The sequence below is a fragment of the Rhinolophus sinicus genome, linkage group LG14 (genome assembly GCF_036562045.2).
Source record: "Rhinolophus sinicus isolate RSC01 linkage group LG14, ASM3656204v1, whole genome shotgun sequence".
Taxonomy (NCBI): domain Eukaryota; kingdom Metazoa; phylum Chordata; class Mammalia; order Chiroptera; family Rhinolophidae; genus Rhinolophus; species Rhinolophus sinicus.
Genome location: NC_133763.1, coordinates 11,934,623 through 11,962,070, shown reverse-complemented (window position 1 = coordinate 11,962,070; position 27,448 = coordinate 11,934,623). Strand labels below are relative to the sequence as shown.

The following is a 27,448-nucleotide window of genomic DNA, read 5'->3' as shown; positions in this document are numbered from 1 at the left end:
GTCAGATTATATGTATTGGTATTTGCAGATTTAGTTTCCTTGGCTTTGACTGTGGCTTATCTATTGAAGGGATTATGCTTTAAAATAAATAGATAGGTAAGAGAGTAGGTAAGTAAATAAACTCAAAGAGTAGCAGTTTCCTATTAGGTGACATTGGTCAACACAGTCCTTTGCTTTAGTGAGGTGTAGCTTCCAGGGTAGCAGGATTTGCAGTCTTTTCTGAGCCTGTGCTTTTGCTGCTTTGGGCAGTTTTCTCTGAAATGAGGCAATGATAGGTTGAGTATCTTTAGTCCATCCAGACATTGGTCTGCAGGTTCATGTGAAAATACTGGCTGGAGCTTTTCCAAGGAAAAACCCCCAGCTATTGGGAGAACAGTGAATGTTTTGCTGGCACTGAGAGAAATACCCTGGGTGCTCTCAGTTTAAATGGGTCTCATTAGAGCGTCATGCTTCTGTAAAGAAGTATTTCTTTCAAATTCTTTCAACTGTTTTTAATCAGCTTAAGCTTTGATTACAAGTGAAATAACAAAAAGTGAAAAAATACCTTAGGTAATTTGACATTGATAATAGGGAGTGGAAAGAATTATGTAGAGTAGAATGGAGATTTATTTTGATAATTTATTAGGTAAAATCATCAAAGTATGTAACTGGTAAGAAAATATAACAATAGGTATCTAAATACAATATGGAAGACTGAACACCTGGAACAATTAAGAGACATAATTCCTTCCCCAAACCAAGTTGGCCCTTTATCTAGGTTGAGTGGTTTTAGTCTGGGACCCATCACTTCTTAGTACTTTATCTTCGTAGCAACCTTTCTCTGTCGCTGTTTTTCACTGGTAAAATTTCTAGGCCTTTCTGATGCTAGCTGAAGTTGAGAGTAGTGGACAATGGACAGAGGGTCCAAGGAACTAGCTCATGTGTAATGTGCAAATTGTGTGTAAAACACATTTTGAATCTTCAAAGGCCTTTTGACTTACTAGTTCTTGGCTACAGTCTAGATATGTGAAGTATTATTGCTATCTTTATGAATAATAGATTTATAAACTGAAGTGTAAAAGAAAAATTAAAGATCAGCTGATAGCTTTCTAAAAATTTAATGAGAAAATTCTTTTTGCAGAGCTGAGGGCATTAATGCAAAAAGTTAAAAAATCATAGGCTATTTAATTATTTAAATATTTAAGTTTTATGACTTGGGATGAGAAAGATAATTTTGTTTTATATATCTACTCCTCTCTCTTTTAAAATAGGTTGTCTTTTAAATATTTATTTTTCAATAATATATCCAGTTTTAATCTTGAATTAATATTGGAAAGGAACATTTTTGTCATATTGTATTAAATGTAAATATAAGCATTTAAATATATATTTGGCTTTTATAATATGGAATAATATATTTTAAATCTGTTGTAGACTGTTACATAAATCATTTGGTACCCTATAAAGTTCCTACATTATCTTGAAAGCTGAGTTATTACAAGTAACCATTTATAAGTTTATGTATTTTTTTAAACCCAAACATGCATAAATGCATAACTTATGTTAGGCCTTTAGAAATGTTTACAGTTGCTCCAAAAGGTTTGGGATCTCTGCACATTAGCTCTTCATTTAACAACCTATAAACCTGTTTTCTTTTTGTTGCATCATTTGCCTTGTTTCAGCAGTTCATGCTGTCATAATGGATTTAAATTCTTAATTTGTTTTCATTAGTAGAAAGGATGTTCCACATTGTTTTGACTCACTACTAAAAAGCAAAAACAGAATGGAAAATATCCTAGTTTTACAAATAGAACTTTTGTCTTTAATGTTAGGTTATTAAAGATTGCTTCTAAATCTCTTTTTATAAATCTCTTTTGAATCCCAGGTATTGCAATTTCAGATGAACTTGATAAGGTAAGTTGAACCATGCATCTCATGAAGAGAACGTATAGAACTTAGGTTTTTGTGCGCTCTCAAAATGAAAAAGTTTCTGAAACATAAAACGTGTGAATATAATTTATTGGTACTAACATTTTAAAACTTTGAAAGTTATATGCTTCGATTTTTGTGTGTGAAAGTTATTGCCTGAAATATATATCACCTATTCTTTTGAGTAAAGGGTTTTTGAATTTGGTTAGATAAAACTGAATCACTGTGATCAGTGAATCACTATGTTAAAAAATGGAAACTAATAATATCATAGTGTGTAAATTATTTGGATTCTGCCTGTATCTAGATGATGATGATGATGATGATGATGGTGATGATGATGGTGGTGATGGTGATGGTGATGGTGGTGATGGTGATGGTGATGGTGGTGGTGATGGTGATGGTGGTGGTGGTGGTGATGGTGATGGTGGTGGTGATGGTGATGGTGATGGTGATGGTGGTGATGGTGGTGATGGTGGTGATGGTGGTGGTGATGGTGGTGGTGGTGATGGTGGTGGTGGTGATGGTGGTGGTGGTGATGGTGATGGTGATGGTGATGGTGATGGTGATGGTGGTGATGGTGATGGTGATGGTGGTGATGGTGGTGGTGATGGTGATGGTGATGGTGGTGGTGGTGATGGTGGTGGTGGTGATGGTGATGGTGATGGTGATGGTGATGGTGGTGGTGATGGTGATGATGATATGGAAGACACTTAATTCACTTGTTCTTTTCTACAGCTACATTTTGTAAACCTTACTCAGTCTTTTTTCTTTTCTTTGTTTTAAGATGCCAAGAGCATATAATGATGCCTGGCACTGGGGTGATAGTTGTGAAGGTGGTGAGAAGTGATATGATTAGATTGGGAATATATTTTAGCAGTAGAATCAATGGAACTTGCTATGTATGAATTGGATGTGAAGAGTTGTAGAAAAGATCAGTCAGTGACGATTCTTAGGTTTGGGGGAGGAGAAACTAAGTGAACTGTGGTGCCCATTTACCAAAATTGGAAAAAGAGGTTTTGGCAGGTTAGGATGGGAACCTGCTATCTCTTTTGGATTGTTTGAGTTGTCTGTTAACCATGTTTATATGAGTTGTTGCTCATAAGAGAAATTTAATTTAGAATTATACATTTAGGAATGATAGGGATAGAAGTTCTCATTGTTTTGGTCTCAAGACCCCTTGATACTCTTAAAAATTATAGAGGACCCCAAAAACCTTTGGTTTATGTAGATTATACATGTCAGTATTTACCATGGTAGAAATTAAAACTGATAAACATGTTAGATATTTATTCATTTTAAAAATAGTGACAAAAGCATTACATTAACAAATATTTTTATGAAAAAATACTTTGTTTTCTAAAATAAGATATCTGTGAGAAAGTTACATTACTTACAGTTTAAAAAACCTCTTTAAAGTCTGGCTTGCTTGAAAACTGCTGGATTTTCATATCTACTTCTGCATTCAATCTGTTGTGATATCTTGTTTTGGATGAAAAAAAATCGACATGTATGTTATGTAGTTGGAAAAGGGAGAAGCATCTAGAAATAGCCATCAGTAGTTGGCGAACATTTATTCAAATACCTCTCTAAACAGAAAACATTGAAATACTTGGCTTGGTGGCTAAATACATAGAAAGAAAATGATAGAAAATATTGTGCAAAAATGGGATCATATAATTATGGCACCAAAAAGTAAACTATAATATAATAATTATATTGTTTTTATAAAAACAATAGTTAGCATTTTTCTATTCAACATAAGAATATGCCTTTTGAATTTTGTACCATCAAAATACATTTTTGGTTTACTAAATAAATAAATAAAATTTATGACTATGCTCTTAAATATGAATTCCCTTTCATAAGCCATCATATTTTAAAATTATTTTAAGATCCATCTATATTAACTCTATGCAAAACTAGTTTGTGACTGTACAGCAGCAGATTGAATAACTGGCAGGTGTCGTCTCTCGTCTTTGTCCTGCCTTTCTAATCCTGTGTGTCAGTAATTGTCTTTGCTCAAACTGGTCTCCTTCTTATATTATAACTTTCCTTACAATTTGCAGAACTTTAATAATCCTTGCTCTTGCACTTAAACCCTAAGTTCATTTTAAGTACAGAGACAAAATCATCACCATCGCTAGGTTCATTTGCTCCTTCCAATATATTCTGTGAAACCCTGGATGCCTGAGCCATCAATTAGCACGTGTGACTCTATTTGGCCCATATCCTTCCCTTTTTTCTGGGTTTGATATGAAGCTGGGTTAGTGTCTACACCTTGGCTAAAGAATATACTGATTGTTCTCTGAACTGAACATGGATTTCACCCTCACTGGATAAAATTGTGGATGCCCTGACTCTTGGTTCCAAGTATCATGCCCAGGATACAACCTCCCCTCTCTCTCCCTTTCTCTTCCAAGCACTAGTTCAGGGGAGTTTCCATATAACCACGTTGCATACATTGTAGATTTTCATTTACTTAATATTTATCTTTCTGAAGACTTCATGGAAATTACTGAAATTTATTGCATATGTATTTTCGTTTGTATTGAGGAAGATTACTTGTCATACTAAATAAGATATTATTGGAAAAAAATTATGTTAGTAGAAAAAAATTGTCCCCACTCTCATACCTGATTTTCAAGAGTACCAGACAATAAAGAAGAAACACAGACTTCAGTGTCACAGCCACCATCTGGAACCACCCTTGGATGAGAGGGACAGCTTGCCCCATGGCGCCCTCTGGTGACAATGAAGCTCACTGTTTTGCATTTTTCTCAATAAGAAAAAGTGAATCTCAGGCAGATACTAAAAAAACAGTCACACAGAATGATTTACAATTTGTGTTGACCTGACACTTATGTCTTTAATGTAATAGTATAAATGAATACAGATTCTTCTTTTTAATCTTCTATTAACAACTTTGGGGGTTCAGTAAAGATAGATTTTTCTTAACCTTTATGAAACACTGATCTTTCACTGTCTTTCTAGTTCGATTATAATTTCATTGAAATTATTTCTTCTGTGAGCTTTAAAGCTAGTTTACAAATTCTGAAAAAGGTAAGAATTATTAATTCTATGTAAAATGGAAAGATAAAATAAAACAGATACTATCTTTAGGCTTTTTTTTTTTTTTTAATTGTGGGAATTCTATTAATTTCTTATTGATTAATCTTTTCCTTTCCCTTTCCTTAACCATTATTCTGGTTTTCTATTGCTTCTATAATAAATTAAAACAAGACAATTTATTATCTTACAGTTCTGTAGTTTAGAAGTTCAACACGAGTCTTCCTGGGCTAAAATCAAGGTGTCAGAGGACTGCCTTCCTCCCTGGAGTTCTAAGGGAAATCTGTTTTCTGCCTTCTCCAGCTTCTAAAGGCTGCCATCTCATCTCTCTCTAGTTTCAGCTTGGGAAAGGTCTCCAGTTTTATGGAATCATGTGACTAGTGTGGGGCCACTGGGCTAATCAAGATGTCCCCTTTGTAACATCATTAGCCTTAATTATGGGAAGTTCCTTTTGACATGAAATGTAATGTATTCAGAGATTTAGGGATTAGGATGTGGATATTTTGGGGAAGCCATTATTTTGCCTATACAGTCATCATCCACGGTCATATGGTATGACCTTTCATATCTACATATAATTTTTCAGACTCCTACAATTCTAGTTCATCCTTCAAAATGCCACATAGTAGGCATGGTTGGTGCCTGCCCAGTTCCCCTTTACTAGGGCAGTGGGACCCATCCTTCAGCTATGAGTTTCGGGTGCTATGGGTTCCTTCATCTCCTGAGGATTGCTTCAACCCAATGGAAAGCATCCTGCCCAGAGCTGCCTGGGTTGACCCTCAGCTAATGTCTGACTGAAATAAGGGCCTGAGTTGTCATTCACATCCCAGAACTCCCTAAGGGATCAAGCTGAGAGAAGACATTAGCTGAATCATATTTTCCCTTGTCTTGTCCTGCTTCCTTCACTCTCTTACAGGTTTCCCTTAAGAACTGCCCCTCACCCCCAAGTAAATCAGTTTCTCGGCCTCTGGTTCTAGGGAACCCTACCTAATACATGCCATGGGAGGAATCTTCCTAAAACCAAACCCTGCTGAAGATTTTTCTGTGACTACCTGCTACCTACCAAATTAAGTCCAGATTCCTTAAGACTAGACTTAGCAGTCTCCATTTTTTCATTTAAATATGTATCTTATGCTTTATTTCACTCTTTTTCTCTCTCAGAGTCTGTGCTGTACTCAACAGGTCTAGTGTAAGGCAGCCAGACTATAGTACTTTCAGGTCACATTTTTGTTTAAATTAAAGTTTATTGGGGTGACAATGGTTAGTAAAGTTACATCGGTTTCAGGCATACAATTTTGTGATGCATCATCTATATATATCACATGTGTTCACCACCCAGAGTCAGTTCTCCTTCCATCACCATATATTTGACCCCGTTTACCCTTTTCTACAATCCCCTTCCCCCCTTATCCTCTGGTAACCACTAAACTATTGTTTGTGTCTATGAGTTTTTGTTTATTTGTCTTGTTCCTTTGTTGCTTTCAGTTTTATTCCCACATATATTTTTTTATTTATTTTCACTTTTTCACTCATTATCATCCTTCCAACCCCGACTATTTTCCATCATTGAAGCTCCAGCCTTCCCTGATCATTCTTGCAGAAAGTGAGATGTTCGAGAACACAGCAACCACATCACAAATGGTACCCTTGTCTCACTGTTGGAATTTGTGTTCACTGCTCAAGGAAGTAGCCTGGTATTCTGGAAAAATCCGCAGAATCTTGACTCCTGTCATTTTCTAATTATGTGACTTCAGAAAGTTATTTATAGATGCTGAGCTTTAGTTTCCTTCTCTGTGAAAAGTAATGGATTTAGTAACTATTAAAAATAACATCAGTTACTTGCTCACTCAAAAATACCGTTAGGTAGCTTGCTAAGATAGCCAAAATATAAAGTATTTAAAGAAATATTTGGGAAAATCATTTCAAAAGCAACAGATTAGAGGGAAAATATAAATCTGCTGTGCAAAATGCAGGCTTGAAGTTCAACGTAATTGCTCCACTTGAGCCACATTGAGCTTTTGGTCACTCAGTGTCATCATCACCCATAGGATTTATCATTTTCCAGTTGTTCACAGGAAAACGAACTTCCTGCTCCTGAATCCTAGGAAAAAAAGGTCTCCGATGTAATCGTCATGAACTAGACAGTATACAATGTGTCAATAATGTCCTCAAAAATATTCTTATATTTCTATGAACAAAAGACAGCAGAGTAAAAAGGCAGCTTTTGGAATATGAGAAATAGTTGCAAATCATGTCTGATAAGAGGTTAATATCCAGGATATATAAAGAACTCCTACAACTCAACAACAGCAAAACAAATAACCTGATTAAAAATGGGCAAAAGACTTCAATAGACTTTTCTCCAAAGATGGTATACAAATGTCCAGCAAGTGTATGAAAAGATGCTTAAAGTCCCAATCATTAGAGAAATGTAAATCAAAACTACAGTGAAACTACAGTGAGATACCATCTCATACCCATTAGGATGGCTACTATAAAAAACACACACAAAAAAAAAACCCAGAAAATAAGAAGTGTCAGTGAGGATGTAGAGAAATTGCCTTGTACACTGTTGGTGGGAATGTAAAATGGTGCAGTCACTATGGAAACCAGTATGGCAGTTCTTAAAAACATTAAAAATAAAATTACCAGATGATCCAGCAATCCTACTTCTGGGTGTATATCCAAAAGAATCGAAAGCAGGATCTCTAAGAGATGTCCGCATACCTGTGTTCACGGCAGCATTATTTACAGTAGCCAAAAGGTGGAAGCCACCCAAGTGTCCACTTATGGATGAATAGATAAACAAAATGTGGTCTATACATACAGTGGAATATTATTCAGCCTTAAAAGGATGGAAATCCTGTCACATGCTACAACATGAAAGAACCTTGAGGGTATTATGCCGAGTGAAATAAGTCAGCTACAGAAAGATATATACTGTCTGATTCCATTTATATGAGGCATCTAAAGTAGTCAAATTCATAGAAACAGAAAGTAAAATGATGGTTACCAGAGGCTGGGGGTGTGGTGGCGAATGGGAGTTAATGGGTGCAGGGTTTCAATTTTGCAAGATGAAAGATGTCTGTTCATCGTTGGTTTTACACAGAGATTGATGGCACAGTAATGTGAATGTACTTAACATCACTGAATTATATACTTAAAAATGGTTAAAGTGGTAACTTGTAAGTTCCTTGTTTTCTGGCCCAATGAAAAAGTATATATTCTTACAGTAATGAGATCATTGGTTTCATAGGAGTTCTTTGAATAATGTCTGCTGACCTAGGCCGATGTCACAATGCAAAAGTAAAGTTCAGTTAGAACAATTCCACAAAAGTCTCAATAGTGAGGTGTAGGGCAGGGCTCCCTGAGGTTCTGACTTAAGGAAAAGATACATTTTACAGTATTCAGAGTTTGGACAGGCTACATATCTTTTAGACAATTCATCAGACAATTATCTATTATAGCTCTTGTTACCTGTAGATGATAGTGAGTTTGAGTTTCTAGTCCTTGAATCTTTAAATAGATATAATAATAATAATAATAGTAGTAGTAGTAGATATAATAATGAACCCTTTAGTGCATACTGTATTCTAGACCTTGGGTTAAGCATTGCTATAGATTATACCATTTTATCCTATTGAAAAAATAGGTAACATTTATTGGGAGCTGTGGCGTGCCAGGTGGTGTTCTAAATTATTAACCTGCATTATCTCACTTAATGTTTACTCATAGCCTATGAAGTAGGGACTGTTATTCCCACTTGACGGGTGACACAGGAGGTTAATAAACTTACCAGAGGTTGTAGAAAGTAGAAATGGAACACAAGCCCAGGCAAATCAACTCCAGAGCGTGTGCTCTAACAATTACATCACGTCTGTGATCTAGGTGTTGTTACTCACCAGTCTAAGAGGTGAAAATAGGAGTCCTTAGTTTCATAAATTCCCCTTTGTCCTAGTAAATGGAAGAACTGGAGCTCAAACCCAGTCTGTACTCCAGAGTCTGTACTCTCAACTTCTCCGGTGGATTATGCCAGTATCATTCCTATTATAATGCCTGGGGCAGAGTAATCACTCAATTAATAATGGCTATTTTTATTAGAAAATATTCACAGTGCCTCTAAGCCGGCGATAAATGATGAGTAAATACCTAGCTAGAGCTAAAATCATCTTGTTTCTCTAATTCAGTTCTACCTTCTGTGGCCTTTTATCATTTTCCCCACTATCGAGATATTTTTGGGGGCTATTTTATATATTGAGAGCTCTATTTTGTTCCAGTTAGATGGTTATCTCAAGTGTGAGACAGTGTTCTTGCTCACAGTGTTCCAGTGTGGAAGTTAGTATGTACGAGACCATGTAAAGTAACTAGACAGGGAACGGTACATGCACAAGGGCTGAAAATTAAGTTTGCGAACTTGTTGCAATGATGTTCTTACCTTTTTTTGATATTAGAGGGATTATTCATTATGAATTTGTACCAACTGGACAGTTAACTGAGTTGCTATTTGGAAATGCTGAAAATGCTTGTGAAAAAGTTAGATAACCTGAACTTTTTGCCAACAATTCATATTTCTTGCATCACGACAATGCATCAGCTCTCAGGGCACTGTCTGTGAGGGAGTTTTTAGCCAGTAAACAAATAACTGTATGGGAACACCCTCCCTACTCGCCTGATTTGGCCCCCAATGACCTCTTTCTTTACCCGAAGATAAAGGAAATATTGAACGGAAGACATTTTGATGCCATTCAGGACATCAAGGGTAATATGACAGCTCTGATGGCCATTCCAAAAAGAGTTCCAAAATTGCTTTGAAGGGTGGACTAGGCACTGGCGTCGGTGCATAGCGTCCCAAGGGGAGTACTTTAAAGGTGACCATAGAGATATTCAGCAATGAAATATGTAGCAGTTTTTCTAGGATGAGTTCGTGAACTGAATTGTCAGACCTTGGTATTTATCAGGCACATAGTGTGACAGGTACTGTGCCAAATGCTGTAAGTACACTTTATCACTAACATTCATAACAGTCCAAAAGAAAGTTCTTGTTATCTGCATTTTAATAGCTAGTATTCTGCTCAACTCAGATTTGAGTACAAATTTAACTCTAGAGCCCATTTTCTTTACCACTGTGTTACCTTGCCTCACTACAAAGCTAAGAAGCTCATAGAGAGCCTGTCTTCCACTATCTCAGAATGGCTCTATGTGTACCTTTGGAATTCGGTGCAGACATTATGTGCCACGGGCTTTCTAGCCACTCGATGGTTGCCTCACTAAGGATACCAATGGAAGAGCTAGCTCTTAGCTCCTTCGAAGTGAGGCCTCTTCCTACCAGATACCTATTCACTTTCCATTTCTATTCATTTCTTCCCAAGCAGTCTGGGTTTCGGTTTTTTGTTTTTGTCACTAGTTGGAGAATGGATGTTATATCCAGTAGGACATACTTAGATTGTCATGATCCTTTCATCTTCTGTGTTGCAGACTCGCTTGCCTGCTGACATGTGACCTACATGTGCATTGCATGATATTTTTGGCAGTAGAGGAAAATTCATAGAGCTGCTTTCTATGCTATGTTGGTCATATGTTTGATTTATAAGGTAACAGTCCTAATAGTAAGGGAGGCAGTCAGTAAGTAGGAATGTTGCCCATGTTTTGTCCTAATTACCTCTCTCCAAATGAAATGTGGAAAATGACAATCAAGGAAAAATATTTGAAGTTTACATCACAGACAAAGCTCAATAACCCTAATTATAGGTCCCTTTTAAAAATAGAGGAGAAAAGACCCACATTCCACTAAAAATGAGCCATATGAGCAGAGTGTTCACAGAAAACTAAACAAAATGCTTAACTGTACTAAAAGATGCTCTGCCTCGTTCAAAATAAGAGAAATGCAAATTAAATACCACTGCTCACCCATCAGTTACAAAAATCCCCAAGTTTGTTAAAATACTCTGCTGGTGAGTCTGTGGGGGAAGCAGGCGCTTTCACACTGGAATGCTGGTGGGAATGCAAAATGGTTCAAAGACCATGGAGGGAAAATTTTCAATATCCAAAAAATTATATGTGCAATTATTGTTTGATCAAATGATCCTAATTCTATGAGTTTATTCCAAGGACACTCTGGCAAAAATAGGAAAAAACAACCCCACAAACCTATGCATATTCCTGTACATTGTTGTGCTATTTAAATAGCAAAAGGGTAGAAACAGCTAAATGCCCATTAGAAAAAGAATAATGGATAAATTATAGTTCGTCCACACAATAGAGAAGACAGAGTGATCCCCAGGATATGTTATTGAATGAAAATGGCAAGGAGAAAAATAGTGTGCTGTATAGTGTGCTACCATGCCATTTATCTAAGTAAGTGTAATGAAAATGTAGGTACAAATTTGATTATATTAAAGCCAAAACAATAATAGCAAAACCTGTCATACTGTAACACACATACACCCCTACATACCCACATAACTGGAAGTCAAGGAGGAGCTCTTTCTTATAGTACAGTACCAACAAATACATGTAGAAGGAATGGTGAAATTAGAAAATCACAAATTGAAAAAAAAAAGAAAACAAAATAAAAATCACAAATTGGCAACCATCACAGTAATTATGCAGCCAACGGGCAGCAAAGGATATTAAAATCAGTGGGTGAAATTTTCATGAATTACAGATTATCTACATAGTTGCAAATTTACTCCCAGAACATAGGTAATAATTAACAAGAGAAAAGTAGCAATTTCCCAACTAGAAACTTGAAAGACACCACCTAACCAAATGATCAAGGGTAACCTCATTATCGATGGAACAAATCAACATCATGTGCCTTTGATATGAAAAGAATACATCACGTCTGTGTTATTTTTGCCAAAGTGCATGACTTGAATATAATCACGAGAAAAATAGTGGCAAAACACCAATTGAGGGACTGCCTTAAAAATAAGTGGCCCTTTCTAAGATCAACATAAAGGTCATAAAAATCAGAGAAAGACTGAAAACTGTTCCACGTTAAATGAGATACAAAATTAAAATTGAATGCCATGTGTGATCCAGGATTTTCTTTTTCCATAAGGAGCGGTGTTCAAATAATTGGGGACATTTAAACAAGGTTGGTATATTAGTATTTTATCAGTGTTAATTTTTGGTTTTGAGAATTATACTGTGGCCATGTAAGAAAATCCTTCTTTATAAGAAATGTACCTTGAAGTGTTTAGGGGTAAAGGAATATCATATCTGCAACTTACTTTCAAATGTTTCTAGGGAAGCTTTATATATATAGATATATGTGTGTGTGCGCGTAGATAGATGGATAGATGGATGGATGGATAGAACGATCTATGGATCGATAGATAGACGATATAAGAGAGAGAATCATAAGGCAAAATATCAACCAATAATGTTCATATTATCACATTAACAACATTTGGGCAATCTGGGTGAAGGGGTACACAAGCGTTGGGTTGTTTTTGTTTTTCGACTTTTCCATAAGTCGGAATTATGCTTAAAATATACATATTTCTTAAGGTTGTCCACTATTACAACCCCAATAACAGCGAGTACCCCTAGTGTCCAGATTCTACTCTTACTATTTTAAGACTAGATATTTCTTTTATTTATTAATTAAAATTTTTATAAAATATTTATCCATATTAAAATATTTATAAAAAATATTTATAAAATATTAAAGTCTTTCTAATATTTTAAGACTTAATATTTCCCACCGAAAGGAACCCACGTCCCTTTAGAACAATGGCTGATTCCAGTCTGGAGCAGACAATGCACAAAAAGAGCCTATATCTTGTCATGCCAGAAGGCAGGAACTTTGTGAAATACTACCAGGATTGCATCAAGAGAGCTCAGGCGCCCAGCTTAAATAGTCTCCTACTGGAAGGACTTGAGAACATTTGAACATGAATAAAAATAACTGCAATACAGTTAATAATATCTAATATCTTAAAATCTATGTGTTCATCAAAAAAAAGTTAATAATCTTTAGACAATGTTAGGGGGCCAAAGTTATTATTTTAGAAAACTGATAAAAGTAAAGAATCAAACATTTAATCTGCCTTTCCTATAAAAATTATAAGTCAGGATAACCAAGTATTTGTTGACAGGAAGTACCTTCTGACAGAAGTATTTCAGCAAATCAGTGAATGTGGAATTCTAAAATTAGACAATCACCATTTGGCAATTCCTACTGAATTAACGAATCTAAGGAATATTTTTCAGTGCTGCCAACATCTTTAAAGAAGAGCCTGTGGGACATATGTACCTCCATATGAAACCGTAACCGTTCTCTCTGAAGCAATACTTCTTAAAATACAAAACAATACAAAAAGAAAAAGAAAACACAGAAAAACCCCACAACAAAGCTTCATCCAGATCTAACTACTAATTTACAGAAATTACAAGGGGCATAGGAACATTTCAAAGCACATCACAGGGGTGCAAAGGGAAAAATTGAGACTGTGGAAAACTCACAGGACAAACTACTTGAGTTTCTTGAACAATAGCAATAACACAATTATAAGGGGAAGAAAAATGAGACAGAGGAGGGGACCCCATATATTAAAAGACATAAAAGACAGTCACTCAAAACGTATGGAGTCTTGCTTAGTGTCTGACTTGTGCAAGCAAGCTAAGATAATTTCCCTGAGATCATCAGGGAAATTTGAAAACTAGTTAGATCTTTGTTGATATTGAATTATTGTTAATTTATTGTTAGGTATGCTGGCATTACTGTATCAGTTTACAGAAAAATCATTCTTACTTTTTAGAGATCCACATTAGACTCTTTACAAGTGATATGATACAGTGAATGAGATTTGCTTTGAAATAATCTGAGCAGGGGAGGGGGAATGTGGAAGGGGTGTGGGTTGGGATAAGGATGAAGTGAGTTTACCCATGAGTTGATAATTGATGAAAATATGTGTGGGTACACAGGGGTTTTTTACTACTTATTATACTTCTATATTTGCAAACCAATTTCCATTAAAAGAGTTAAAGCATTTAGATCACGGGTAGGAGGGCACAGGAGATAGCAGTGGAGGGAGGAGGGGTAACATCGGGCACCTGTCTGCTAGGAGGTAATGCTAGGTATTTTCTGATGTGTTATTGAATTTAATTATTGCACCCGTCCAATGAAGTGGTTGTGCTTTCTCTGTTTTACAAATGATGTCACTGAGGCTGGAGTGATTGAATGATTCGTTCAGGGTCCCCTGCTGGCCTGATCCCTCATCTGTCTGCCTCCAAATCCATGCTTTTCCCCTACAATGTATTGTACTTCACCATAGAAGGGAAAGATCTAAAAATGGGTTTATTGTACTATTTTAACAACTGTATTGAGATACAATTTACGTATCATAAAATTTCTCTTTTAAAGTGTTATGTTTTAGTATATTTATGGAGTTTTGTAATCATTACTACAACCAAGTTTAGAACATTCTCATCAGCCCAAAAAGAAATCCCATACCCACTCCTCGTTCCCCCTAAATCCTAAAGCCCTAGACAACCACTAATCCCCTTTCTGTCTCTACAGATTTGCCTATTCTGGAAATTTCATATAAAGGCAGTTATACAATATGTGTTAGCATGTTTTCAGGGTATATCCATGTTGTAGCATATATCAGTACTTCATTCCTTTTTAATGCTGAATAATATTAGATTGTATGGATAGACCACACTTTGTTTATTCATTCATCACTTGATGGACATTTGAGTTGTTTCCTCTTTTTAGTTATGAATAATGTATCTATGAACATTCATGCATAAGTGTTTGTGTGGACATATGTTTTCATTTCTCTTAGGTACATACGTAGGGAATGGAAATGCTGGCGCATATGGTACTCTATATTTAACTTTTTGAGTTACTGCCAAACTGGTTTTCACAGTGGAGGCACCATTACACATTCCAACCAGCAAGTATGAGGGTTCCAATGTCTCCCTATCCTTGCCAACTTGTTCTTTTCTGTCTCTTAAATGATAGCCATCCTCATGGTGTGAGTAGTATAATATTGCAGTTTTGATTTACGTTTCTCTCATGACTCCGTGATGTTGCTAATGCAATATTGAAGCACTGAATTGTACATTACCTGAATATTGTCGTTCTTTTATTTACTCTACAAATGTTTATTGAGTACCTTCTATATGCCAGGCCTTGGAAAAGAAGAAATGACACTTCATTTTTGTAACTGTAGGCAATAATGCTAGTAGCCGAGGGATTTGGTAGTGAGAAAATGAACAAATTCCCTTTGGATGGCTTTCATTTTTCTCATTAAAATAAGAAGCAATATCATCAGCTGAGAATCAGGAGAGACAGGCGATGTTGAAGTTAACTGAGGAATGAAAATATACCTGCGCTAAAAGAGAAAAATAACTAATAGTACTTTAGCATATATTCTTCTTTTACATTAAAAATTATTATGAATATATTATGCATCAAAATATGTAAATAATAATATAATGAACACCTAAATGTTTACTGTGTAGCGAAAGAATGACTCATTTGATGTAGCTGAACACCTCTGTGTAACTCTACCTGACAGTCAACTCCATCCCTGTCCTGAAGTTTGTCTATATTCCGTTATTTTTCTTTGATCTTTGCACACGCGCGCACGCGCGCACGCACACACACACACACACACACACAGAGGAGTATCATTCCACCATAAAAAGAAGGAAATCTTGCCATTTGTGACAGTATGGCTGGATCTTGAGGGCATTATGTTAAGTGAAATAAGTAAGGCAGATAAAGACAAATACTGTATGATCTCACTTATATATGGAATCAGAAAAAAATCTAACTTATAGAAACAGAGTGTGATGGTGGTTGCCAGGGGAGGGGGCATGTGGGAAATAGGTACAGCGGATCAAAGGACACAAACTCCCAGTTACAAGATGAATAATTTCTGAGATCCAATGCACAATGTGGAGGGTACAGTTAACAATACTTGAAAGTTGCTAAGAGAGTAGAACTTAAAAGTTCTCACCACACACACAAAAACTGGTCTTTATGTTAGGTGATGGATACGTTAACTAGACTCTTTATATCCGTATATGAAATCATCACATGTACCACTTAAATTTCCACAATGTTGTATGTTAATTGTATTTCAATAGAGCTGGAAAAAAAGGAAGGACCAGTAGGAAGGGAGCTTTTAACTATCTGTTTACATTACTTCCTTTAATCTCTAACTCAGTTTCAGTATGTGGATTAGTTTAAAGATAACTGTTATCAAGTTCAAACATTTAATGTGGTTTTGTGTTAAATCAAACATTTAATGCATGATTATGTGTTCCAAAATTTTTCCTTTGTGAACGGGCAGGATTAAAATAATTTACACAAAAAGTTAAGAGTTTATAAGAAATATTTCACTGTTTCGGATCGATCATCTTGTAGACTTTCATGTATTATGGGTTAAAAATTATTAATCAATGTTGTCGATGAATCATTTACATAATTTTTAGTTAGACATAAAGATACTTCATAATTCACCACAGATGCATTGTTTTTCATTCTTTGAATTATTTTTTAATTCAATCAACACACATTTTTGTGCTTATTTTATGACATGAGAATTATGCTAGTTATTATGGAGGAAACAAAGGGATTTAAGACACGATCCAGCCTTCTGTGAACATCTTGGTTTATTAAGAGGAGAAAACGTGGCATATAATCAAATGCCATGCTGATCACCAGTGGTCAGAGCAGTTACACACACTATGGGGTACCCCTGGGAGCAGGCTGCTTGGAGAGAGTAGGCCTGGTCTAAGGTAACTGCTTGGACAATTAGTTGCCTGCTAGTAGGAAATACTAAGCAAAACTCGGGCCTTTGGGAGCATTTTTGACTGGAAATGCTTTTCTTATTTACTTGCTTAAGAATGTCAATGTCTAGGGACTCCTAGCCTTAGGAAGACAAAGGAATGTGATTTGTACATGTTGAAGAAATAATTAGAATTTACATTGTTTAGAAGTGAAATCTTATATGATTTTTTTTATCCATGTACTTAAAATAGTTTCACAAACTTGTTCATTCAATGCGCATTTAAAATTTTTCTTTTGCCACGTACTGATGTTTATGGTGTGTTATAGGTAAAGAACTGCTCTCTTCACTGAAATCCTTTCATAAAGATTTATGGAAACATATTTACTTAGCTTAATCAACTATAAGTAATATATCCAAAGCAAAATATGCTATTTTAATCTCTTACAGGTATATAGACTATATTCAAGAACTTTTAGAGATATGATAATTTTAGAAAGGGGTAGATAAAAAAACAAACAAAAAAATTTTGTGCATTCCAAAAAATAAAAATAATGGAGTCACATTTTTTTCACCTGTAAAATGTCCCCTCCCCTGAACCTCCCTGACCTTGTTTGCAGCTCTCTGTATTGCTTTGCTCCTCAGCTATCTCTCACTAAATATCGGCTAGTTAAATATCGGAGTTAAATAAACTGCTTATCAAACCATTTATCCTTTTTCTCTCTCTGCTCTACATTCCAACAGCAGTGCATCTCTCATTGAATTGAATATTCCAGTAAGCCACCATGGAGATTTTTTTCTGATTCTGTGTAGTTCTCAACTTTTTGATTATACTCAAGTTAAAATCCCATTTTACATTTTCGTTTATACTGTCCGAATCCACTCATGTCTCTTGGTACAATGGTCAGTTTCTTTGTCCCGTTCTTATCTGTTGAACCTGTAGCAAGACAAATCTCTAAGCCCATTCTGCCCCATTACATAAGTAAGATTAATAACATTGAGTTAATTACCCAATCTTTGACCTATACTATCTATAAAATAAAATTTTATGGGATGAAACCTGCCCCATCAATTCTCTGCTCTGTTTCTCTGCCCATATTTACAACCAAACATCTCTACTTATCCAACTGGCCATTCCTACAATTTGGTTTACTGTTTTTTCCCCAGATACATCACAGGTAGAGAAGTGGTTTGAATGCAATCCATATCCTTAAATAAACGTGTCTAGCATGCGTACAGAATCCTGTGGCTTAACTGTGCTACCCTACGAAGTCATCTGCTCCAGTAGGTTTTGTAATTCCCATTGTTGCCATTTTACTGCTGGAGAAAGTGGAATTCAGAGAACAAGTCACATTTCAAAGACACACGGGCCAAAGCTGATTCTGATGCTGAAAATATGTTTATAGATGTTTTTAAAAAAAATCTAAAACATGTCTTTGTCTCAGTTTGCTTTTAGAAGCAAATTTAGGTTTAAAATTTAATTTTAATTCTTGTGCTTCAAATGATATTAAGTTGTGGCAGATGAATATGCCTCTCTAGTAATTTCAGAACATTAATTTGATTGCATGATTTCACAGCTGAAAGCCACTGATAGTGCTTTGATTTTCTGACTCTGGGAACATAAATACAGAAGGAACTCAGATGAGTTGCTATGCAAACACTGTTAGTAAGAGTTAGCCACTACATTTTCATGTGGGCTGGGAATCAATATTAAGATATCCAACTACTTTCTGTCACTTCTTATTTGGATAAATATTCATCAAATATGTCCTAAACATATTTCACATGTTGCTTTTGGTATTATATTTGCATATTAATTAATATTACATTGTATATATTGTAATACTGTATTTGTATTGTATTTGTATAATATTTTAGGGAATTGTAAAGACTCAGAAAACTTTTAAGGAATTGTTCGAGATTCTCGTAATACTAAAAATTATAGCTAAATATAATTTAAGCAGAGCCTGTGTTCCTCAGATCAAGATATTTTAAAAATACGTTTTTTTCTTATTAGAGGACAAGTACATATTTGTCATAGAATAATGAAAAAGCATGGAAATGCCAAAAGAAGAAATTCAAATTAACCTATAGTTCCTCCATTCAGCTAAGACCATTAAATTTTAGTCTTGTCATTTTTTCCCAACAAATAAAGCAGTTTCTGGCACATAGTGGCTCTTAAAAATACAATAAAATAAATAAATGCATAGATTAGTGTATGAATGATGGGTATACATCCATATGAATTGTTAAACAAAAATTAGATCATACGATAGGTATTGTTTTTTTTAACCTGCCCTTTTTTTTCATTTACTGAGATATCCCTAAGGAATTACACACATTCAGTATTCTCATATCATTTTAAATTATTAAATGCTATAATATTTAAAATCTCATTTAAAGAGCCGCGTCATATCTGAGTCTATGAAGAGAGATCAGTTTAACATTTTCTGAGTTAGCATAGCATATCTGTCATTAATATTACCCTGCTTCGAACCTCTAGGGGATCCCTAAAATTCCCAAATGCTTCACAGTTGGAGGCAACACACCCTTCCGCCCCCATCTCCCCATGTCCTTATTTCCTGACCCCATTCCAATTCCCCCCTGTGAAATCACCATTTCCCAGCGGTACCAAGCTCTGTCACTACATGGGCCTTACAACATACTCTTCCTTCTATCACAAATGCTCCTTCTGTACCTGCTTCCTGAGAACACGGATGCAGCCTTCCGAATGCCGACCCCATTCCTGGGTCCTCTGTGACAGCGACATTCGGGAATCAACACAAATCACATCAAGTCATCTAGTAGAGATGGAGAGAACTGAAGTTTTAAGTCAATTCAGAAAGAAGAAAGGAACGTTTTGATTTGAGAAAGTAGTTAAAACTCTAGACGAAATTATTTCCCTGTTGACATGTTAACCCGAATAAATCATCTAAGGCAGCACATTCTTTTCTCCTCTACAGGAAACAGCGGCTTTTAATTCTTCTCTTCTGAGACCCCGTGTGATCGGAGAATGGATTGGCAGAGAAGAGAATGATGCTGACCCACTCGCTGCTGAAATGCTACAGCCCCCGATTCCGAGAAGTAAAAATGAACAGTGGGAAAGTGAGGACAGTAGCTCCAGCCCTGCAGGAAGGTAAGATGAGATGTCCTCTACGACTCTGAACATGATTAGTCATTAGAAGGTAAAAGGAAAATAAATTCAAGTTCATGGTTTTGTTGAAATAAGTCTCAGCAATTTTATATAGAAAATTATGTTGGACTCCACATAAGATAAGCATTAATTTGTCTGTTTTAAAATTAGAGTGTTACTAAATTTGCTTTTCGGTTTGGGTTTTGATTTTTTTTCTTTACATCTAGGAAGATTAGTATTTGCTACTAATACCAAATAGAGAAATAAGTTCAAGGACATAAGCTGTTGGCTGAGATCTACTATATATAATTTTGGGCAGGGAGTGGCTGACTGTTAAGAATTGGAGGTACATCTATCTTTATGAATAAATGCTTTTAAATTTGGAGGTTAGATACCCAGAAGAGGGATTGCTGGGTCATATGGTAGCTCTATTCTTAATTTTTGGAGGAACCTCTATACTGTTTTCCATAGTAGCTGAACCAATTTACATTTGCACCAACAGGGTACGAGGGTCCCCTTTGCTCCACAACCTCTCCAGCACTTATTATTTCTTCTCTTGTTGATAACAGCCATTCTAACAAGTGTGAGGTGGTATCTCATTGTGGTTTTGATTTGCTTTTCCTTTATAGCTTGTGAAGTTGAGCATCTTTCATAGATATGTTGGCTGTTTGTATGTCTTCTTGAGAAAGGTCTCTGTTCAGGTCCTCTACTCATTTTTAAATTGAATTGTTTGTTTTGTTGTTGTTGAGTTGTATGAGTTCTTTATATAATTTGAATATTAACCCCTTATCAGAGATAAGTTTCCAAATATCTTGTGCCATTCGGTTGTTGCCTTTTTGTTTTGTTGATGGCTTCTTTTGCTGTGCAGAAGCTTTTTAGTTTGATACAGTCCCATTCATTTACTTTTGCTTTTACTTCCCTTGCCTTTGGGGTCAAGTTCACAAAAAACTCGTTGAGACCAAGGGATATAAAACAGAAAGCAGCAAACAAACAAACAAAACAAACAAACTCACAGACAAACACAACAAACATGATAAGAGGGGAAGCAGGGTGGTAGGAGGATAAAGAGGGTAAAGGGGTCAAATATATGGTGACAGAAGGGGACTAGATTTTGGGTGGTGAGCACACAATGCAATATACAGATGATGTATTACAGAATTGTACACTTGAAACTTATATAATGTTATAAAGCAATGTCACCCCAGTAAATTTAATTAAAAAGTAAGAATTGGAGAGGGAAGATTTCTGATGTACCAGAGAGATATAGTTAGTCAACAGGAAAAGGAAAACGATTAAATGTATAATAAACTATACAAAGTGGAGTCAATGAGGAATATAAAGAGAAAGAAACCTTGGTTTAGAACCATTTGACTTCAGAGTTGATAACTATGATTGAACATAATTATTCACATTTTCTTTGTTTGATGTTTGAAACTATTGTGATTTGTAGATTTGAAAGTTCATATTTTATTTTACTCAGACCTGTGGTGCTCAAAATGGTGGTGGGAGACTTGCCCTAAGTTTCCATATGCTGGCAGAAGGGTAACTGTGAAATATCCAGATCATATTTATTAGAAAAATATATTCAGAACAGACATTTTTTGTAACACTAATTGCAATGAGTGAAATGCAAACAAAAATGAAAATTTCTATAAGGAAGTTGGAGCCAAAAAGCATTATGTGAAGCATGGCTTACCCAAGATTGAGAAAATAGATTTAAATATCATGACGTGAGATGTGATGGGAGCTGAAACTTTCTGTGTCAGTAGCTGAGCACTAGAAGAGCTTTTCCTGTGCATAGCATCGCCATAGTGACTTTGTGTATGCCACGTTAAGTTTATCAGCAACCAATAACTATTCTTTTTCAAGGAGAAAATTGTATTTTCTACAATGTAATAGCTTTCAAGGTTTTTTTTTTTTTTCCTTTTTTTTACTTTGACTTATCACTTGGCTGGAGGGAAGGAAATTCAAAATACTTATTAATGTGCTTCAGGCATATAGAAAATTGAGTCTATTTCCATGAGAAAGAACTTTTGAATTATTTAAATAGTAGAAGTGTCCTATATAAGGAGAACACCATTTTTAAAAATCCATTTACCTTCTTTTGTGAAATGCCAGCTCAATTTCACCTGTCAATGAGGCTAATTTTATTTTTAATACCCGACTTATGAAAGCCACTAGACCTTTATCTTTATTCATTGCTAGGTCTTTAGTTCTTAAACGTAAAATAGAGGAATGTCGACTTTCATTTTGCTTTCATTTAGTCATGATAATAATCAGAGCTATTTATTGCCAATGTAAGTGCTTCTATTTTCTTCCTAACTTCAGTGAGCTCTTATTCTCTCTTGAATATGCAATGAAGGGGAATCTTTCCTGCAATCCTTGTTCAATCCCTTACCTATTAGAAACTCAGTCCATGAAGCTGTCTCTCAAATATTTATTTTGTAATGTTATTTTCAGTTTTATTTTTCTCTATCTTTAAGTTGCAAGTTGAGGTATTACCTATGAAATGAAGAAAGTGATGAAATCCTGCTCAGATTCCCCATTAGGGCTGAAAGAATACATGCGTATCTTAACTAAATTTCAAGAGTAGTGATAAAATATAGATTAGAAACTACATCTCTCCCATCTTCTAATATAGAACAGGATTTCTGAATTTATACCAGGAACTCACACAGCGTTGATTTGATTTGGATAAATAAGAATGAGTTGAGAAGAAATTTTTAAATGACTGTACAGTTTGTAACTGTACTATTATTACCTGTTGCTCTTAAATGGTAATGAACTTACACTGTCGCTTAACAGTCTTAAACATTCACAGAATAAATGATAGTCTATCTTCATGAAGGAAAAGACTTAATTTTCAAAGATGACTTCCGGTTTTTTCTTCTTCACTGGGATTGGCACATTGTCATTGTTGATAGACATCTGTTATATGCAAGAAGGAGGCACATAGGATACTTTCAGTAGAGTCTGCTAAACGAAGCATATTTATAAGAAGCATTGTTTATAGTCTGTCTTAAAGTTGTACCTGTTTACCTATCTCAGTCTTTTCTGTTGTTAAAGCTCAAGTCTTATTTGAATGGCCGTTATGACCACACTCCATCTTTGATGCAACTTCCCCTTCAGATTAATACATACACAATAGGCTGGGCTTTCACTGTTAGATTAGAGAGGATTACATAAAAGGCATAGTAAACCTTAAGAGTCTTATGGGTAGAATGTTACCCACAATTTTTTCCTGGAACCTTTTTTTTTTAATGGTATACCTTTCCTGAACTTTCTTTCTTAGTTCCTGCAAATACAACATTGTATGAAAAGGGTCAACAACTTAGTATACGTTACTGTCACCCAAAGGGCTAAGCGCTAGTTAAAACAAAGGCAATTATGAGGGCAATATGGAGACATTAATAGAATAAGACAAGAGTTATTAACCTGGAATCCATGACCCCTACACGGCTCCTGGATGGACCCAAGAGATCCTTGAATCTCTTGAAATTATGTGCAAAATGTTTGGATGTGCATATGGACATTTTCCTACCACATCTTACATAGATTCTCAAAGAGATTCTAAATTTAAATAGTTTAAGGAAGAAATTAAAGCATCTGAGCAAGGAAATAAAGAGGGATTCATAGAAGAGAGAGGTGAATGTGTTGGGGAATGACTGAAGACTTTCCAAGATTGTTATAGACTACAGTTTGGCATCAACTGCTATGGCTTATCTAGCTGTTTGGTGGGAAAGCATATATGTCCATGGCACATTTAAAGTTATTAAAAAATAACACACATTTATAATATAAATGCAAATAAAATTTAAGTTTAATAAACCTATATAATTCTATTTTAAGCCATCTGAATTAGATGCTGCAATAGCTGTATAATGGATTTTCTAAAATTACTTGCTAAATCATAATGTGAATTTGTACATAAGCTCATCCAACCTTGAAAGCCTAATGAACTTCCTCCAAGCTGAACTACCTTATTAAAACAAGAATAATATCAATAAATATTATAGATCTGGTGAACTGGCTTTATTTAAATGAGCATTTTTATTAGATGGTAAATATGCCATAAAATAAATTTTAAAATCTTACAACTTAGAAATATGTATTATTAAAATAAAAGCCAAATTCACTTCCTATTGTTGTCTTCCTTTTTTATTAAAACTCATAATTGCTTTTGCTAGATCTATAAACAAAGGCTGGAAATGGAAATATTCTCTTCCTCTTAGACTTCCCTTTATTGGCAGCAAGAAACAAACAATAGGAAAATATACAAATATATGCCATAAATTCGAGTAGTGATAAGTAGTATGATAGAAAATAAACCAGAATAAGAAGGAAGAAAATGAATGGAAGGCACTCTTATTAAGAAGTCCAAGAACAAAGAACCTTAATATTGTCAGATTTTGACTGTTGTGGACATGATAGAAAATATGTAATACATGTGGCAAAGCCTAAATCAAACTGATTAATTTAGGAATATTCTAACATGTCAATTTTAAGCATAAAGAATGTGGATTAATCAAAAATTAATCTCCTAAAGGAATCAAAGAACGGAAGCCTTAACACTATCTAAAACACAAAAATTATACCTTAGGACTCACACATTTCTTTTTAAAGCCAAGAAAGTATGTAACTAAATCTCACATTTTTATCAGAATGTTGATGATGTCATTTTTGTATGTTCAAAATGTGGACTCATAGACTCATTGATGGACTCATGAAACTGGCAACATTTTGGACTAAATCAGTGTTTAAGTCTCGTTGCACTATCTTCATGACCAAACCACATATTTTAATGTGACTAATGAAAACAATTGTTTCAACCCACGTGAAATGGTCTTGGTCATTGCTAGCTGATGACTAGGAGTCCTGCCTCTGTAATCTGCCATTTGTTCCTTACGTTCCACACTCCAAGCCTCATGTTTTTCTTTCTGCTTCACTACCAGTCTTCCCATTTCCTTGGGTTTTCATCGCTCTCAAGTTGGAAGACTCATATACATCTACTTACATTAATTCTTATTTTGTTTAGTGTGGTTTTCAAAAATGAGGTTCAAACAGAAAAAGTGAATTTGTTAAATATTTACTGAGCACTAACAAAAGGTAATGTGCTAGATACTGGGTGAAACCAGCATTAAAACAAGCAAACAAAAAATTCCTAGAATCAGAATACTTCCTAGAAGTGAGGAGAATGGCAAGAATATATGTCTTATTTCTGTAGCTCATTGCCCACATGCCTTATAGCAGGCACTTATTAAATGTCTGCTAAATAAATGATACAAACATCACATTTAGACATATGAAAAAAAGACAGAGATCTCCTGCATAAATCAAAACACAGCAAGTGTGAAACTTTATGATCTCTTCAACAACCTGGCCCTTAATGCAAAGAGAACCCTTTAATTTCTGACTAGAGTCAAGAGCGAGGACACAGGTTCTGCCTACGAGGCGGTTATGGTGAACTAAACAAGCTTAAGGATAGTTCAAAACAGGAATCATCCAGTTTTCCACCAAAGAGCGTGTGGGGTCATATAAAATGAACATTCGCTCACCTGTATTCAGAAGCAGAGTGTGAAACAAAATGGAGCAAGGTCAGGCACCCCAGGAAGAGTGGGATCAGGAAGAAGAGGGCACATGGTCAGAAAGTAGGGAGTGTCTACGGGGAGGAGGGAGTGTCTACCTGGAGAGGCAGGCACTTTGGGGGAAGGAAGGGACTCTTGGCCACTTTAAACTGTCCCTTTCCATCTGATCTCAGTTTCAAAGTTACCGTTTTAAATCAAAGCAAAATGGGTTCCTAGAGTGTGTTAACACCAAGTTGAAATATTAACTATTCTTTTCCATATGGCCTAAGGCCTCTTCTTGGTTCCCTTTCTATGTGGGATGTTATTGGTCTAGAAAAGCCGCACAGATAATTAGGATAATTACATTAATTACCACTTGGAGACTGCTCTGTGTGCATTCCATATCTTAATCCATTTCATCCTCATGAAAAATTTATTATCCCTATTTTAGGAATAAGGAAACCAAGTCCCAAAATGGTGACATCACTGTCCCAAGATTGGATAGCTGTTAAGTAGCCGAGCCAGGCTGCCTTGCTCCAAATTCTATGCCCTTAAAGGCTTTGCTGTGCAGTTTTTCTTCGGGGAGAAGTTCTAAGAATCCCACTATCATTAAGATTTAAGTGCAGTATCTGGACAAGAGGGGTCCCAGAACCCCAATGATCTTAGGAACACCCCAAAACCATTTCTCCCATCTCCCCACCACTTGTTTGCATCAAGACCTCTGCTTCGCTGTAGCAGCGTGCATTTCCTCTCTCATAGTTCAGTTTTCATTTCTACAATCCGCAGGCATTTCTCTTTCAAAGCGATAGTCATATCTTTCTCATAGTCAAAGCTAACAGAGCTAAAGTTAGAATGAATATCATTATTTGAAAATAATTTGACTTCAGTTAAATGATGTAGATTTAAATTCCATTTAGCACGTTAGGTCTGTCAGCTAAGAAATCCAAACTACAAATTGTTCTGTTTGTTTACTTCTCAATGAATAACATTAGTCAAGAAAGATGTTTAAATTGTTATATTATTTCTCTGTTGAAAAGACACAAAATGAAATTACTCAGGACAATCTTGCCATAGCAAGAAATTGGGGCTAAAGAAACTTCCATTAATTTGCAAGGAATATTTGTTTTATCTCTACTATTAAAGTGTAAAAATAATTCTCTTTAATTGAATTTGAATTGCACTGATCGTTACTAAATAAAGATAAATATTTATTTTAAAAGAGATGTAATTTTACAACATTTTAGCAACAGTTCCTATTTAAGTTGGGAACCTAAATTAGGATGGAAGTTAAAGTTGAAATAAACATTGTTGGCAAGAGTGTGTCTTCATATATTTTTTCTTATTTTCTACCTCAACTTTTTACTTTGAAAAGTATTAAACTGCAGAAAATTTAAGAATAGTAATATCAATATCCACATACCCTCCACTTAAATTCACCAACTAACATTTTGCCTTTGTTTTATCTCTGGTAATGGATCAATCTATTCTATTTTTGTTTTGTTTTTTTTGCTGAGCCATCTGAAAATAAGTTATAGATATTGTAACATGTTAATTCCTTGATTCTTTAACATACATCTCCTAAGAATAAGGATATTTTCTTATACAACTATTATATCATTAACATATCAAAACATTTTACAATGACAGTGTAAAATTATCTAATATGGAGTCCATATTCGAAAATCACTAATTTTCCCAGTAAAGTCTATTCTGGATGTTTACTGGGAAAATTAGAGATTTACTTAGTTTTTTTGTTTCCTTTTAATCCAGCATCCAATAAAGGATCATGTGTGGAGTTCAGTTGTCAAGTCTCTTTAGTCTTCTGTAATCTAGAAAAGGCTTTCACCTTTGTTTTCCTTCATGACATTGTCATCTTTGCAGGGCGCAGGCAAGTGTTTCCAAATCTGGATGTGTCTATTTCCTGATGATTAAATTCAGGTTAAACATTTTTGGCAAGAATTCTATGTAGGTGATATTGTATACTTCCTCATTTTATCATATCAAGAGGCTCGTAATATCAG

General features: G+C 35.2%; 1 protein-coding gene across 1 annotated transcript in view; it reads left to right on the top strand.

The window, feature by feature from the left end:
- Window positions 1-27,448, top strand: part of LG14H8orf34 (linkage group 14 C8orf34 homolog) — a 307,880-nt gene that overhangs the window by 75,379 nt on the left and 205,053 nt on the right. Inside the window, 2 exon segments of the mRNA XM_074318665.1 lie at window positions 1,865-1,893; window positions 19,694-19,866. Coding sequence (XP_074174766.1) covers window positions 1,865-1,893; window positions 19,694-19,866 — 202 coding nt within the window.